This window comes from Nylanderia fulva, unplaced genomic scaffold (assembly GCF_048542155.1).
Source record: "Nylanderia fulva isolate GAGA-0341 unplaced genomic scaffold, ASM4854215v1 Scaffold2, whole genome shotgun sequence".
In the NCBI taxonomy this organism is placed as follows: Eukaryota; Metazoa; Arthropoda; class Insecta; order Hymenoptera; family Formicidae; genus Nylanderia; species Nylanderia fulva.
This window is the reverse complement of record NW_028190263.1, coordinates 7170643-7184826: the sequence shown is the minus strand read 5'-3', so window position 1 is coordinate 7184826 and position 14184 is coordinate 7170643. Positions and strand designations below refer to the sequence as shown.

At 31.2% G+C, this 14184-nt stretch overlaps 2 protein-coding genes across 4 annotated transcripts; one reads left to right on the top strand and one right to left on the bottom strand.

The window, feature by feature from the left end:
* Positions 1 to 381: 381 nt before the first annotated feature.
* Positions 382 to 8132, bottom strand: Tbc1d8-9 (TBC1 domain family member 8/9). 2 transcript variants are annotated; one of them, XM_029318437.2, is made up of 19 exons: positions 7848 to 8132; positions 6740 to 6906; positions 6082 to 6255; positions 5903 to 5999; positions 5638 to 5827; positions 5464 to 5540; positions 5318 to 5374; positions 5024 to 5228; positions 4744 to 4946; positions 4347 to 4597; positions 4062 to 4265; positions 3358 to 3689; positions 3049 to 3204; positions 2765 to 2950; positions 2457 to 2645; positions 1987 to 2152; positions 1547 to 1882; positions 1340 to 1458; positions 382 to 1256 (listed from the first exon to the last, which is right to left on the bottom strand). In XM_029318437.2, exons 1-19 carry the CDS (start codon positions 7889 to 7891, stop codon positions 1038 to 1040), a joined length of 3372 nt encoding a protein of 1123 aa, XP_029174270.2. In that variant the 5' UTR covers positions 7892 to 8132; the 3' UTR covers positions 382 to 1037. The 2 variants fall into 2 exon arrangements, with proteins under 2 accessions (XP_029174270.2, XP_029174269.2); XM_029318436.2 differs by having other exon boundaries at positions 4347 to 4636; positions 7848 to 8131.
* A 435-nt stretch (positions 8133 to 8567) lies between these two features.
* Positions 8568 to 13863, top strand: ND-ACP (NADH dehydrogenase (ubiquinone) acyl carrier protein). 2 transcript variants are annotated; one of them, XM_085482108.1, is made up of 5 exons: positions 8568 to 8754; positions 8859 to 10858; position 11591; positions 12735 to 12851; positions 13536 to 13863. In XM_085482108.1, exons 2-5 carry the CDS (start codon positions 9057 to 9059, stop codon positions 13713 to 13715), a joined length of 2100 nt encoding a protein of 699 aa, XP_085338234.1. In that variant the 5' UTR covers positions 8568 to 8754; positions 8859 to 9056; the 3' UTR covers positions 13716 to 13863. The 2 variants fall into 2 exon arrangements, with proteins under 2 accessions (XP_085338234.1, XP_029174218.1); XM_029318385.2 differs by lacking the exons at positions 8568 to 8754; positions 8859 to 10858; position 11591; positions 12735 to 12851 and adding exons at positions 11694 to 12019; positions 12891 to 13016.
* The last annotated feature ends 321 nt before the right edge of the window (positions 13864 to 14184 follow it).

Sequence of the window (14184 nt, the reverse complement as noted above, 5' to 3'; positions counted from 1 at the left end):
ATTAAAAAATTTTGACTTAATATTGTAATCAAACAAATTAGAAAAGATAGTTTACTTTGTTATTCATTTCAGATATGGCATATTCTTATTAGAGTATGTTTAATGTATTTGCATATTATTTTTTTTGCTAGAATATGTCATAATATAAGAAATTTATAATTTGTTGCAAGATAAATTTTGCAATGTTTGCAATTCTGATGTAGATGCACTCTACGTAATTTTTTAAATTTTTAGTTCTATATTCGATATTTCTCCATTTATTTCTCTATAATAGCTAAATAATACTTGAATAATATGTCAATATTCTATAATATTTGTACATAAAGTTTAATGTAATTTAACATTGTAAAGTAAAATTAGAATAATAAGCTTATAAGTAAATAACTATTGACATATATCCAATATTTTTTTATCATACATATTACATTCTTCTAATCATTTAATATATTTTTGTTAAACAATATGTTTGAAAAAGCGCATCTTATATACATATATATATATATATATATGTCATGTGTTAATACTAGACACTAGGCGGTTGGAATTCTTATACATGATCTTAAAATAATGGAACTGGCTTCAAATTTTTACCCTGAGTATTTACTATTGACGCATCTCGTTATATATTTACCAGATATAATAAAATAGGCCAATGTATATTAAATGTATATCCTGTCATCTGAAATTCTTCAAAATTAATAAAAACTATATCGTTTATCGATACTATAATGTTATAAGATAATCTATATTTAAAGTTTATATTTTCCTGTATGCATAATTTAGGAAAAACTTAAACAGATCTTGATGCGATTTTTCAATTATCAGTATCGCTTTTCGTGATAAATTAGGATGCTTATCATATTGTATATATTGCACTATAAATGAGTTTCATTTCAAATTAAAATCCATTCTCTAATAATGTGTGTATGTATTTCTCTTAAAGAATTTTCTGTCTTCTCTTTTGTCAATTTGTCTGAGAGGCAATTATTTGAGAAGTATGTAGATATTGTATTCTCTTACACATTGATTACCATATGTCATCCATTCAGAGTTGGAGTATCTGATAAAGAATGAACTCGATTGAATCTACGATTCTTCAATGTTGCCATAGCTTCCATGAGATCGGTTGGTTTACTAAAGAAATCCACTATCGCTTGGCCAGTTAAAGCGGATGCCAAAAATTGTTCAACAGTTATCGACCAATCGGGATCAGCGGATGACGCTATACTCGACGGATTTCCATTACGATCAGGTGACTGTAACAAACATCGAATAAATAAACTTACTACTGCAATAAAGAATATTAATTAATTGTCAGTACAATTAGATATATATTTACCCTTTCGATAACTGAAGAAGTTTGGGCAGCGGAAGCAGCTAGAAGCAAGCTATCTTCAGATTCTTCTCTTTCTACATAAAATTTCTTACCAACATCTCCTAGCTGGAGCAGAAGGGTACCTGTGGTTTTTGAGTTATTTTATTGTAATTAAACAAATTTTACAAAGTAGTCCCTTTAGATATACATAATTATATACATATTTCTTACCTATGGAAGCAATACAGTGATACGTCTCTTGTTCTTCAGGTTGTGCAGGAAACATATCATAAAGAGTTTTCCATAAGGCTATAAAATGTCCTTGAGACATTTTTGGCACAGTTTTGAAATCCAACGGACTGTCCTTCGACGCTATCATAGAGCGTAAGCTACCCATACTCTGAACTTCCCATGACTGATCACCCTGCTGACTATTCAAGCTTGTGGATCGCGATAAAGTGCCCACAGTTGGCTCTTCTGCCACACTAACTGGCATTTCTAAGGAAGCTACACTCTGCTCCATGCTGTCGAAGAAATCTGTAGCTTCTGCTGCTACTTCGGCTCCATCTAATCAATTGGTAGTAACACATGTACAACACATATATAAATAAAAAGTGCCACACACACACCACGTTAAAATATATTAGTTACATAAATTGCTGAATATTTACCTGCCGAATGTGTCGGTGAGTCGAAATCAACAGGCGTAAGAAGCGGCGGCAAATGCAATGTATACAGCAGTTTTAATCTTTGTGTCAGATCAGCTGTCGCTGTCATTCCTATAGCCTGCACTAGTTCTCGGAAGTTTAGCAAACCGTCGCGATTACGATCCATCAACTAAAACGATATTTTTAGATGACTATGAATACTGAATTAATGTTAATTTTATATTGCGTGTAATTGATTGTAACCAAAATTGTAAAAGCAATCTCTCATTTACGAACATGTACATGCGTTCTCAAAAATCGATTGCAAAAGTTGTAAATATGCGATTATGGACAATGATTTTCAAATAAAATGCGCTGCACTTAAAGAGTTAATAAAATACAAAGTTTTTGAACAAACATAACTTTTATATATGTACAAGCTTATTGTTGTTAATTAAGTGAGAAACTGATTTGTTTAAAAAGATCGAACTTACACGGAATAATCGAGCGGAGAGAGATTCAGCCTGAGTGCATTTTCCCCATGGAGACAGGCCACCAAATAATAGTCTGAATAAATCAAAATCTACTTTATACGCTTCGTACGGCGGCTGGGTTGGATCGTAGCGATCAGGTTCAGATTTTCGTTGACTCATTAGTTCTTCTCTTACTAAGCTTAATAACTCCTGTAAACATATATTCACACATAATAATTAAAGTATTTGCGCAATCACATTCTGAACTTAGATTATATAAAATATAATCTAATCATAAATTAAGCATAAAATATAATAATTTGCGTTACCTGCAATTCTTCCATTTTCATATATTTGTCAACAATAACGCTTCTGATTACATTCTTTTCTATTCCATCTTCAAGACTTTGAACTACCCTAAGTCTATGCTTTAGGCGTAATCTTTCTATCCCACCGATTGTTAGGGATCCATATCTCGAGTATGCTTCGTAAATTAATGTTTGGACAGATATACTCTACAATAATCAATATATTTCAGCTATATTATAATTTATCAATCATCATGTTAAATGTATAAAAAATAAAATATATTATGTATTATATATTTTCTTGCCTTATTGGGTGACGTGCTATCAATTGGTCGAGGAAATATTGGACCTTCATCGTTATAAACACCGCCAAGATAATCTGTCAACAGTTGCATAGCTTCTCCATCATCACGACAGTTGAGTAATTTCTCTTGATTCCATGCCAACACTGTCAATGCTATCTAATTCAATAAGAATGCTCTATTTATTTTAAATGTCATTATTATAATTTAATAAATGAGAAAGAGATCTCATTTTGAAATATATATTCTAATTAAAAATTTTTGAGATACACATTATATGGCAAATTTTGAATTTTTCGTCGAATTTCTTACCTGAAATATAACTTTTGCTCCATCATAGAAGAAACAATCCATAATATTCACGGCACTACTTGTTGGCATGACGCTCAAAAATATAGTTAAAAACCAAGATAGCGAGATAACTTTTATTAGGCCGAGTTCTTGTAACTTGGCGTGTAAAGTTGACAAATGCTCGGCAGCCAATTCCTCTAAAAGACCTTGGTCAACGAGAGCACCGACTACTCTCCGATCATAGTAATCAGGTAGTAATGACTCACAAACATTACATAACTGCCAGAATGCTGATTCCTCAGAGCAATAGATTAGCAAGACCGATGCCACTATGTTCATTGCTTGACAATAGCCTGTAAAAACATTTATGAAAAATTCTTAATGTATTCTCGTATCAATTTAATATTAACAAATGACAATATCATTAAATTATATAATTATTTCTAATAAACAAATGTTAAGAAATTTTTATATTTTATTTTAAAGATATTGACTTTCAATAGTCTTAATATTTAATAGTTATTAATAATATATATTATATTAATATTATTAATATTAATATAAAATTAATTAATAATTTAAATATAAAAACTAGAGGTATATAAAAAACAAATATAATTATTTTAATAATTTAAAACAATTTAAAATTATTAACAAAATCTGAACAATTTAGATACATAAAAATTTAAAATTACTGTCATAAAGAGAGAAAATATTGAACTTGCCAATCTGAGGATTTCGCCATGCATAGGCAGAAAGTACCCTTCGTAGAGCGCTGATTCCAGTATCGGACTGGAAAGCAGGGTGTTCTGGTAACGATCTATGTAAATCTCTTTCGATTTCTTCATTTGCTTGACACGATTTACCAAGAGCCTGTTCAACAAGCGATTTATATAATTCTGGATTCATTGCTTTTTCATTTAAAGCACCTGTAATAAAATTTGTTAGTCACATTTATTATTTGATATACTGAATCGTTTATATATATATATATATAAATATATCTTTACCAGAAAAGGTAAGCCAAACTTCTCCTCGAAGGGATTGTGGTATTCCTTGAATAACGAGTTTTGACGTTTCCGTAGTCCTATACATTGTTATTCCCCTTCCATATTCTGCAAAATGAAGCTCCCATTGTTTCCCTTTAGCTTCTTGCTTCAACGCGGCTTCGGGGGTCAATGGAGCTTTGAAAAGCATCATTAACGGCGGTTGAGGTTTCCATTGTTCTGTAGGTTTCACTTCTTCGCAGTTGCTAATGTTACTGCTCGAGGAATTTGACGTACATACGTTATCTTTAGTTCTACATCATAAAGCATGTAACAAGATTACAATTCGTGTATTCTTGTGTATCGTATATTATATATTTTATATCAGCTAGAAAATATCGTGCTATAATGCAACACATACATATAATTAAGCTTGGACTTTGCTAGGAGCTCCGAGATTTTTTGCACAACGAAATCTCTGTCGTGGATTTGAGCGAATAGAAAGGATGAACGCGACGTCGTAACCAGTATCGACTTATCCGCTCCTGCACTAGACTGATTTTCCGCTGATTCAACGAGTGTCACTTCCCTCAAAGGTACAACTAAGCTAACTTGTCTTCTTACCTAGATAAATGCAAATATTATTAGTTTTATATTTATATTTAATGCTTGTATATATCATATTTTATAAAGATATTTACTCTGCTTTCAAAGCAAAGATAATTTTGTGATAAGTATATCTTTCCCCAGACGTATTTTTTGTTATATGGAGTCCATAAGGTTGCATCAATACTACCATCCAACTTTTCAGTTCCTGGCAATCTAAACTGAAGCCTGTATGCTTCTGAATGTGCTCGTGCATCAAGATCTCTCTTCAAGAAAGATGGTTTCTTAGGCACGTTTTTGCTAAATTAAAAATTAATTCAATGTTTATTCTTTAATCCAATTTGTTGAAAAACAAATGTATATCAAAATAAATGTATATCAAAATATACCTTAATTTATTCAATAAATCTCTATCCTCATTGAATCCACTTTTTTCATCAATGAGCCTGGGGAAAGCAGGAGTAAAAATCGATATTAATAAAATTCGTGAAGATATGTTTTTTATACACAATAGATGTTAGAAATAATCAAATACCTCTTCATAGCAATATTGGTCAGTTGTTCCATTAATGAATAGGTTTCAGATTTATGTAAAAACATAGAAAAATAATGCTGTAATACACAGAAGATGAATGTTGAAGTTGATTAACTGTCATATATATAAAATAATAATACATAGAAATGTAAAGAGATGCATATTAATGTTTACCTCTTTATTGTCACGCGTTACGACACGTATACTATCTGGAACTAGAAGGGCATTAGTTTTGCTTAATTCAGTAATATCTGTCCATCTTACAATCAACTTTGTTTCTCTTGCCAATATGTAAGCATAAAAGCACATGTGATTTACAGATAAATAGAGCCATCCTTGTCTAGGTAATCGAGATTTCCAGTAACTAAGAGAAAAAGATAACGTTTAACGATTTAGCCTAAATTATATATTCAATACTATATATTTTAAATTTAAAGACCTGCATGAATAATAATTGACCAATTTGTCCTCTTTTGGTATATTGAACAATTGGTGAAATTTAAAAGACATAGTTTTAAAAGATTCTGGGTCTTCTTCTGCAAACAATATCAATATTTAATTTATGTACATTTACAATAATATTGTTAAACAGATTTATATAATAATGAATAATTCTACCATCTGCAAATTGAGAATCCGGAATGCTATTTGCTATTATGGATTGGATTTTACAGCAAACGAATTCCGTTATCTCTTCCTCGGTATCGAACGATGTGAGTGTAGTCATTAAATTTGTATGAAGCCATTCCCAATCTTGCAAAATCTCTTCACGAGTCAAGGAACATGCCACCTCTATAAATATCCAATATAAAAAAAATATTAAAGATTCAGATTGCTTAAAACAAAGACAATCTATTTTCAGTAATTTCTCAAAGTCATAAGTGCACAGATATAAAACTAAACTATATATAGATGAAAGAGAATATTGAACTTCTTATAATCCTCCAACATCTGCTTTTTACACAGCTGGCATTTGTTTATGCTAATTCAGGCTGTTATCGGTTATTGTCCTACTATCATTGCTACTAAAATAATGCTTGCGTACATATATGTTGTATACATATTGCCCTTACATTTTTTAAAATCTGCATACAATACACGTATAGAAACAATACAATAACAATCATATGCATAAATACATAATTTGATTAAAGTTATGTTCAGGTAAAAATTATTTCCTTTTCTCTATTTTTTCTTTTTTAAAATATATTATCTATCTTATCTATCAAGACTATACTTTTGAAAACTTTATTCAAATTTGATTATAATACATTACCCCAATAAACTTCAGATGATGGTGTTTGATGAAGAATTCTAAAAGGTGGTGGTTTAGTGTCAAAGACACTATCCAATGTGCCCACCAGTATAGAGGTGAGACCTTTTGCTTTTCCATGTCCTTTGCGACGTTGTAAAACAAAATATACGGTTTCCTGCTCACTAATCCTATTGCAAAATAACAAGTAATTTTATTTCACTAATATTTTAATTATGTATATGCATTAATTAAATATATTTTATCTATGTTTTTTGAAAAAGAAAACAGTCTTTAAAATAATTATCATTTAATATAAATTCATATTTCAGGGCATAATTAAAATAAAGAAATTTATTTTCACACACTAAATGTCTCTAATAAATATCTAAAAAAATAATAGTAAATATAATATCCATTGATATCAACTAGATAATTAAAAGTTGATTGTCAAAGTATATTATTTAAATAGAAATTTTAAAAAATCATAAAATATTTATTTATTTTAGCATACACATGTTTGGATTATTATTATTCATAATTACTTTATTAAACTTACTTTATTAATAACAATTATTATTAATTCCACAATTATTTTATTAATATCTATATATTATATATTAACTGTTATTGAGACAAAGCATATACACATTTGAAGATACGCGTTAATGCCAATATCGCCGCTTATCAAACGCGATACCAGATATTTGCGTGACAAAATACGGCATCAAATTTATATACACATTTTTACAGTTTCTAGCGTTTTTTCGTTATCTACGTAGTTCGCGTATAAAAATACAATTTTATTATGACTTTACGTTAATGCCCGCTAATATTTCTCTCTTATCTCAAAGAGACGCAAATTTATACGCTAATAAACAATGAGTAATTAACATTGCGATAAAAATCGAGCTCCCCTGAGAGGGAACTTCCCATCAGCTGTGTTTTTGACACGATGTAAACATTCAGAACGGTTGTGCCGCCGATCGCTATTTCAACAAAAATCCGTACAACACGTTTTGACATATAATCAACAACTTGAGAGACGATAATCGACGAGTGAATTAATTTTGCCGATCGCGATAAAATGTAATGAATTAACGAAACGCGCGTAAAGCCCGTGCGACTTTACCAGAATGCGTTGGCGAGCAGCACCTCTTGCGGCTTCACCCACATATCGAGCAACGTCGTCGACAAAGATACATATGGCACTGACGAGACGACGCGGCACGCGCACTTTATCCGAGACCTCGTCCGTAATTATGCCGATGATGCCTTTTTCGTCTCGCGGCGAAACGAAAAAAGAATCCTCGCGATGAAGATAAACACCAACTGTGCGACGACAGACTCTTTCTCTACCTGCGCGAGCGACCGTCATCAGCTGCTTTCCGAGCTGCCACTCGCGAAGAATACACGCTTGCCACGCGGTGACAGCTAAATGTCACTGTGCTGCGGAGATATCGTTATCGATATCGCTCTAATTCTGATCGAAATTTTGGCAAATAAAATAATTATATTTAATATATATAATAATATTATATATATATATATATATATATATATATATATATTAATATTATTATTATTATCTATATTATTTATTATAATTATTTATTATATTATTAGTATATATATTATATATATTTTATATGTACGTGTATATATGTATATATATATATATATTTATATATGAATTTGTCATTTTAAAGGTGCGTTCAAAAATTCTCTCCTCGGAGGAAGAGTAATGTTTAATTGACCAATCGGAACGAAAGAATATTTGCGCCTCTAGTCGCGATTGGTCGATTAAACGTTTTTCCAATCAACGGAAGATTTTGAAACACGCCTCGAGAAATGCAACAGCACGCCCCTGGTTCTTATAGCAACAAAACACTAAAAGAGTTTTAAGCATATATGGTTTTAAAGGTGCAAACGAGTATTTAAACAATACGAGACAAGTGTTTTATTACAGCAATGACATCGTGAGAATTTTATGTTTCGAGCTACCTATCATTAATAGGACAAGATTACGAGTTCTGACGGTACGATTATGCATAATAATTATTCATTGATTCTCAATAGTTTTCAAAACAATAATTCAAATGTTCAAATATTTATAAACATATATAATTATTTTTGTTAATAGACAAAACTTACATAGGATCATCATAGGATTGTAATTGATCTGTGTCATCTTGAATATCTCTCTAAGATAAATATAATAAAATCTATATGTGGATGGTAAAATTTCTAATTTAATTGGATACTTCAAGAGAGAGAAAGAAAAAAAAGAAAAAACCGAAAGATATATAAAGCCATTTGTTGTCAAAGTATTTCTAATAAAATGGATAACAAAAGCGATAATAATTTTGAAATAACTGATTACACACGATCATGGGTAAAAGAAAAATATCAAGAGGTTCAGGTACTGACGAAGGAACATGAAGCAAAGTGCGATCCAAATCAACTCTATGAAAGAAAATGTAAAGCTATGGAGATATTAACAGAAATACTGGATGTGCTTACCAAAGAAACTGTCTGCACTGTAATGATTGCGATAACTCATTTAAACATAGGCATCTTACAAGCTGACATGCAAGATACTGAAATTGCCAAAGAATATTTCACGAGGTGTATCAATCTATTAGAAGAATATAAACTGACATCCGAAGGCATTTTACCAGCTATAAGTGCTAACAATCAAATGGGTATAGTTTACGCACAACAGGGCTTGTATCAGGAGGCTAAAGATTTCTTAGAACAAGCAGAAAGCATATACATTAAGTTTACAGAAGAAGTTCGACTTGATCCTGTTCATATGATGACCATCATGGGTATCGAAGAGATAGAGGGTGACTTGTGCGCTAAAAATATTCTTGAGAAGCTTCACACATTAACGTTGTATTATTTAGCACAGGTGTGCCGTGAGCTAGATGATAAATGTAATTTTGCATTATATTGTCACAGAACACTGAGCAAGCAATTAAGCCAAAGTAAAATAACACAAGATTTGGATTATATCGAGTGGGCCTTAAATGCCGCGACAATATCTCAATATTTTATAGAAAATGATAAATTTCCACAAGCAAGGCATCATCTAGCTGCAGCGTCCTGTGTATTAGAGAAATACTCAGAGATCTTGAAAGCAAAGAACACCGAAAAATGCGAGAGCACAGCTCCAGAAAACGAAAATTTCTGTCACAGATCAGCAGACATTGCTAGATGCTGGGCAAAGTATGGTATTGCCCTTTTAAGTACATCTAAGGAAAGATTAATGAAAAGAGCTGATCAGGAAGATGAATTGGATGATTCAAAGCATGCAGAAGTTTCCAATGAAGTCGACAAATACTCTTACGCGAACGAAGCTACAGAGAATCCAAAATTCATAGATCTAGAACCAGAATTAGAAGTAATTACCAGTGAAATCACAGATAAGTACCTATTGGATTTTGATGATGCTAGACCAGTATTCCTGAATGTTCAAAAATGGCTAAATAAGGCAAAACTGTATTATGGTTTTGAAAATCATGCATCAGATTACGCGCGTATTGCGCAAGACATGTCTCAGGCATACAAGTATCTGGCATTCTACGAAGAGAAGGAAGACAGGCAGGCGAAGATGCATAAACGGCGAATAGACATTTTGGAGGAAGTTAGTCAAGGATTAAGTCCACGATTTTATCGAGTTATTTGTCGGGAAATCTGGCTTGAATTAGCGGAAACGTATTCGGAGATCCTGGACATAAAGATAGATCGTTTGCAAGCGCTCAATCAAAAACCAACGGATCAGATGACAGCGAAGATTGAACGCTTGGCGAGAAGCAGCATAAAGAATTACCAGTCGTACGTGAATTCTTTGGAGATGAAAGAATCCAACGATGGCATCGCGTCTTTCTCGAATGGTGAATTATATCAAGCGTTGTACTCTTACTTCCACATTGGAAGATTGTTCAATAAGATCATAACTTCCGTCCTAGAACAGAAGATAGAAAACATAGAGAAGAGCCTCGAGGCTTATTCGTTTATTGTTAATTATTATGACAAGCATTCGGATATTCAAGATCAATTTAAAAAATACGAATTTATCAAATTATCCAAGGAATTTGTCACTCTACTGCCGCTCACGTTAGATAGATTGAGGCAACAGTTAATGTTAGATAAAGAGAAATAACAGTTCAATAATTAAGAATTTTATTTTTCTTTTTTGTAGTATATTCGTTTTAAAATTGTAAAAAGATATTTTGTTATACTTTTTTTTGTATTAAACAACACTTGATAATTTTTGAATGCGTGAGGCAGTATGGAAATATATATATTTGCGAATATATTTTTGAAACACTTGTTATACATACATATGCAACATTAATTATATTAATTATATATATATATATATATATGTATATGTATGGCTTCATTATATAGATTAACGCAAAAAATAATATAATTTATGTTTGTATCAATAATTGCACATTTACTGCAATGGCCATATTAAAGATATATTTAAGATGCTACAAACAAGAATTGTGCAGCTTCTTTTTAATATAGGTAACAAATATATATTGATATTTAAACTACATGTTTGAATAATAATAGTAATATAAATATAAATACTTGTCTATTTTTAATAATTTCTTATTCTTCATCACATTTAAAAATAAGTTATACTATCGCTTATAATTATAAATAATTTTTTATAATAAATTCTATTTTTGCCTCCTATTTATACGTAATTTATTTGATACATTTCACATACTAATTCCGCGCAATGTTGCATAAAAAATTATTACATATATAGACTGACATTTGACGTCTAAAAATAAAAATATATAAAACTTATCGCGTCAATTATTGCGCTTCTCTGATAAGAATAATAAAAAGAGTGATTTCAAAAATCTTATTCATAAGATAGAGTAGCTTCGAATCGACCAATCAGAGCAAAGAAATCTGCTCCTACGAGCAGGAATTTTTCGAACGCACCCTGAAGAAAGTAGATGTCACCACGTGCTGCGAATCTTTGTGGATGTTTCTCTCTGATAGACGATAGAGAGAGAGTAAATCCAACCATAGAAACGTCTTCGTTGTCCTCGTGGTCGTCATCGTCGTCGTCGTTTTTGCTGTTTCTCATTCTTCGTCGTGGAGTGAAAAATGGCATCGCTCACGTGCGCTCGTATGTTGGCGAGGAGTGCCGGCTGCCTCAGGAACTCGATCAGCGGCCGGCTGCGTTGTGCGAGCACCACGTTTATTCAGATACAACGCGAGCAGAGGCTGTCGCACAGCACCGGACAAACCGCGTTCGTCGTCGCACAGGTAAACGTCCGAGGACGTCGTCTCCTCGGCTCTGGGACGCCCGAGACTCCGCTGCGCGAATCCTCGCGCGACGTGTTGTTTTGTAAAATGCACATTATATAACCGAAGATCTGACGTATTTATCAAGATGCAGCGATTGACCTGCAATTTTATATTTTCCTTAAATTTCTGCAGTCTAAAAAAATTCTTTTATTCGATTTTACAAGGAAAAGCATAACACAATGTGTTATTTCTTATTGTCTTTTCAGTAGAATAAATGTGTATGCGAATATGTGTTTATTGTGGAAAAATACATATTTTAGGAAATGTAAATTGAAAACTAGAAGGATGAGAATTTAGAAATTAATTTAAAAATTAATCTTTTATTTATTAATAAGCATTTCTAAATCACTATATCTTGTTCTAAAGTAAATCATTTAAAATTTGAATATTTGCTTCAATTTTTTAATTTTTAATTTAATTTTTTTAATATTTAAAACATTTAATTATTACTTTTAAATTTATATTACAATCTAACAAATTCTCATCTATGTTATTATATTTCTATTGTATTTAGATTTATATAAGATGTCAATTTTTAATCAGTTTAAATGACAATAATTTAAAGAGATATAAAAAGATGTGCTTTATATGTTTAGTGGAATATAACTAAACTCTTTTGTAGAATAACCTTTTGTAAACATTAAAATAGCAAAATTTTTTATACTAAATGCAGGTGAAGTGCAATCGTGGATATTGTCAGGATGTTAAAACAAAACCAAAATCTATTAAGGATATTGAAGAACGTGTATTGAAAGCTGTGGCTGTTTATAATGAAGGCCTCACAGAAAAGGTTACATAAATATATTTTTTTATGGGAAAAATTTTACAGGGCTTAAAGGACACACGCATCAAGCAGGTGCGCCACTACAGCCATAAGGATCCGCTAACCCTTGACATTATCAGTCAGCGGGTGCTCTTAGTTCTGAAACTTTATGACAAAGTTGAACTCGCGAAGGTACCTACAAGAGATTAGTATATTCTCAGTATATTCAGTCTCTAGAGTAATAGATTCAATATAATATATGCAAATGTATTGGCTTTTGGAATACATATAGCTTTTCAATATTAAGAATAATTGATATAATTTTTTACATATATAATATAATAGTATGTTTTTTCTTTCTATAAATTTGCTGGAAATCTTAAAAAATAGCTTTTAAAATAAAGAATAGTTGGTTAACACCTCGCTTGATCGTGGCGTCTGCATATGTACTGACATGTGGATACAAACCTTTTATTATTAATTATTGCTAATTGAATATAATGATTATCACACATCACTAAAACAAAATATGTGATAAAAAAGATATTTATCTTTCTTTCTTTTTAAAACATTTTACACATATTTAAATATTTATTTTCTTTATATATCTGGCTCTATCAATTTTACTGATTCTTAGGACATGTCAGTTGTGCAGGAAGCCCAGATATATGCGATAAAATTCTAATAATATGTTGTATTCTCTCCCCTCAGCTGAGCTTGGAGTCACATTTCATCGACGATCTAGGTCTAGATTCTCTGGATCATGTGGAAATTATAATGGCGATGGAAGACGAATTTGGTTTCGAGATTCCAGACATGGATGCGCAGAGACTATTAAGACCTAGAGATGTAGTGCGTTATATCGCGGACAAAGAAGACGTGTACGAATAACACGCCTTACATTCGTATAAATGCGTTTAGTCAACATCTGCTGTTCTTTCGACTGGAAATAACAGATCAACGTCTTTGTTGCTGTCATTATTTTTTTCTGTATATAGACAAACCATCATAATGTGAATAAAACTTAAGCGTATTGTTAGATCGAATTTCTATTACATTAATACCCCAAAGAATTTTAATATAAGTTTATTTGTGATTATATAGTAGTTTGATGGTATAGTTTGCGTTTTTTGCTTTGTAATAATATTATTTATGTATAATTAATTGCAATGTTAAAAATGCAAAATTCTATACATATGGGACATATGTATAGAACTTTGCAGTTAATTATACATCTGTGATCTGATAATTAAATTTATTTAAAAAATATAGAGAGAGATTTTTTCTTATTTCTTTTAGCTTTTTTTTAATATGATTTATTTTGATTCAATTACTTAATTATTCAAATCAATTCTAATTT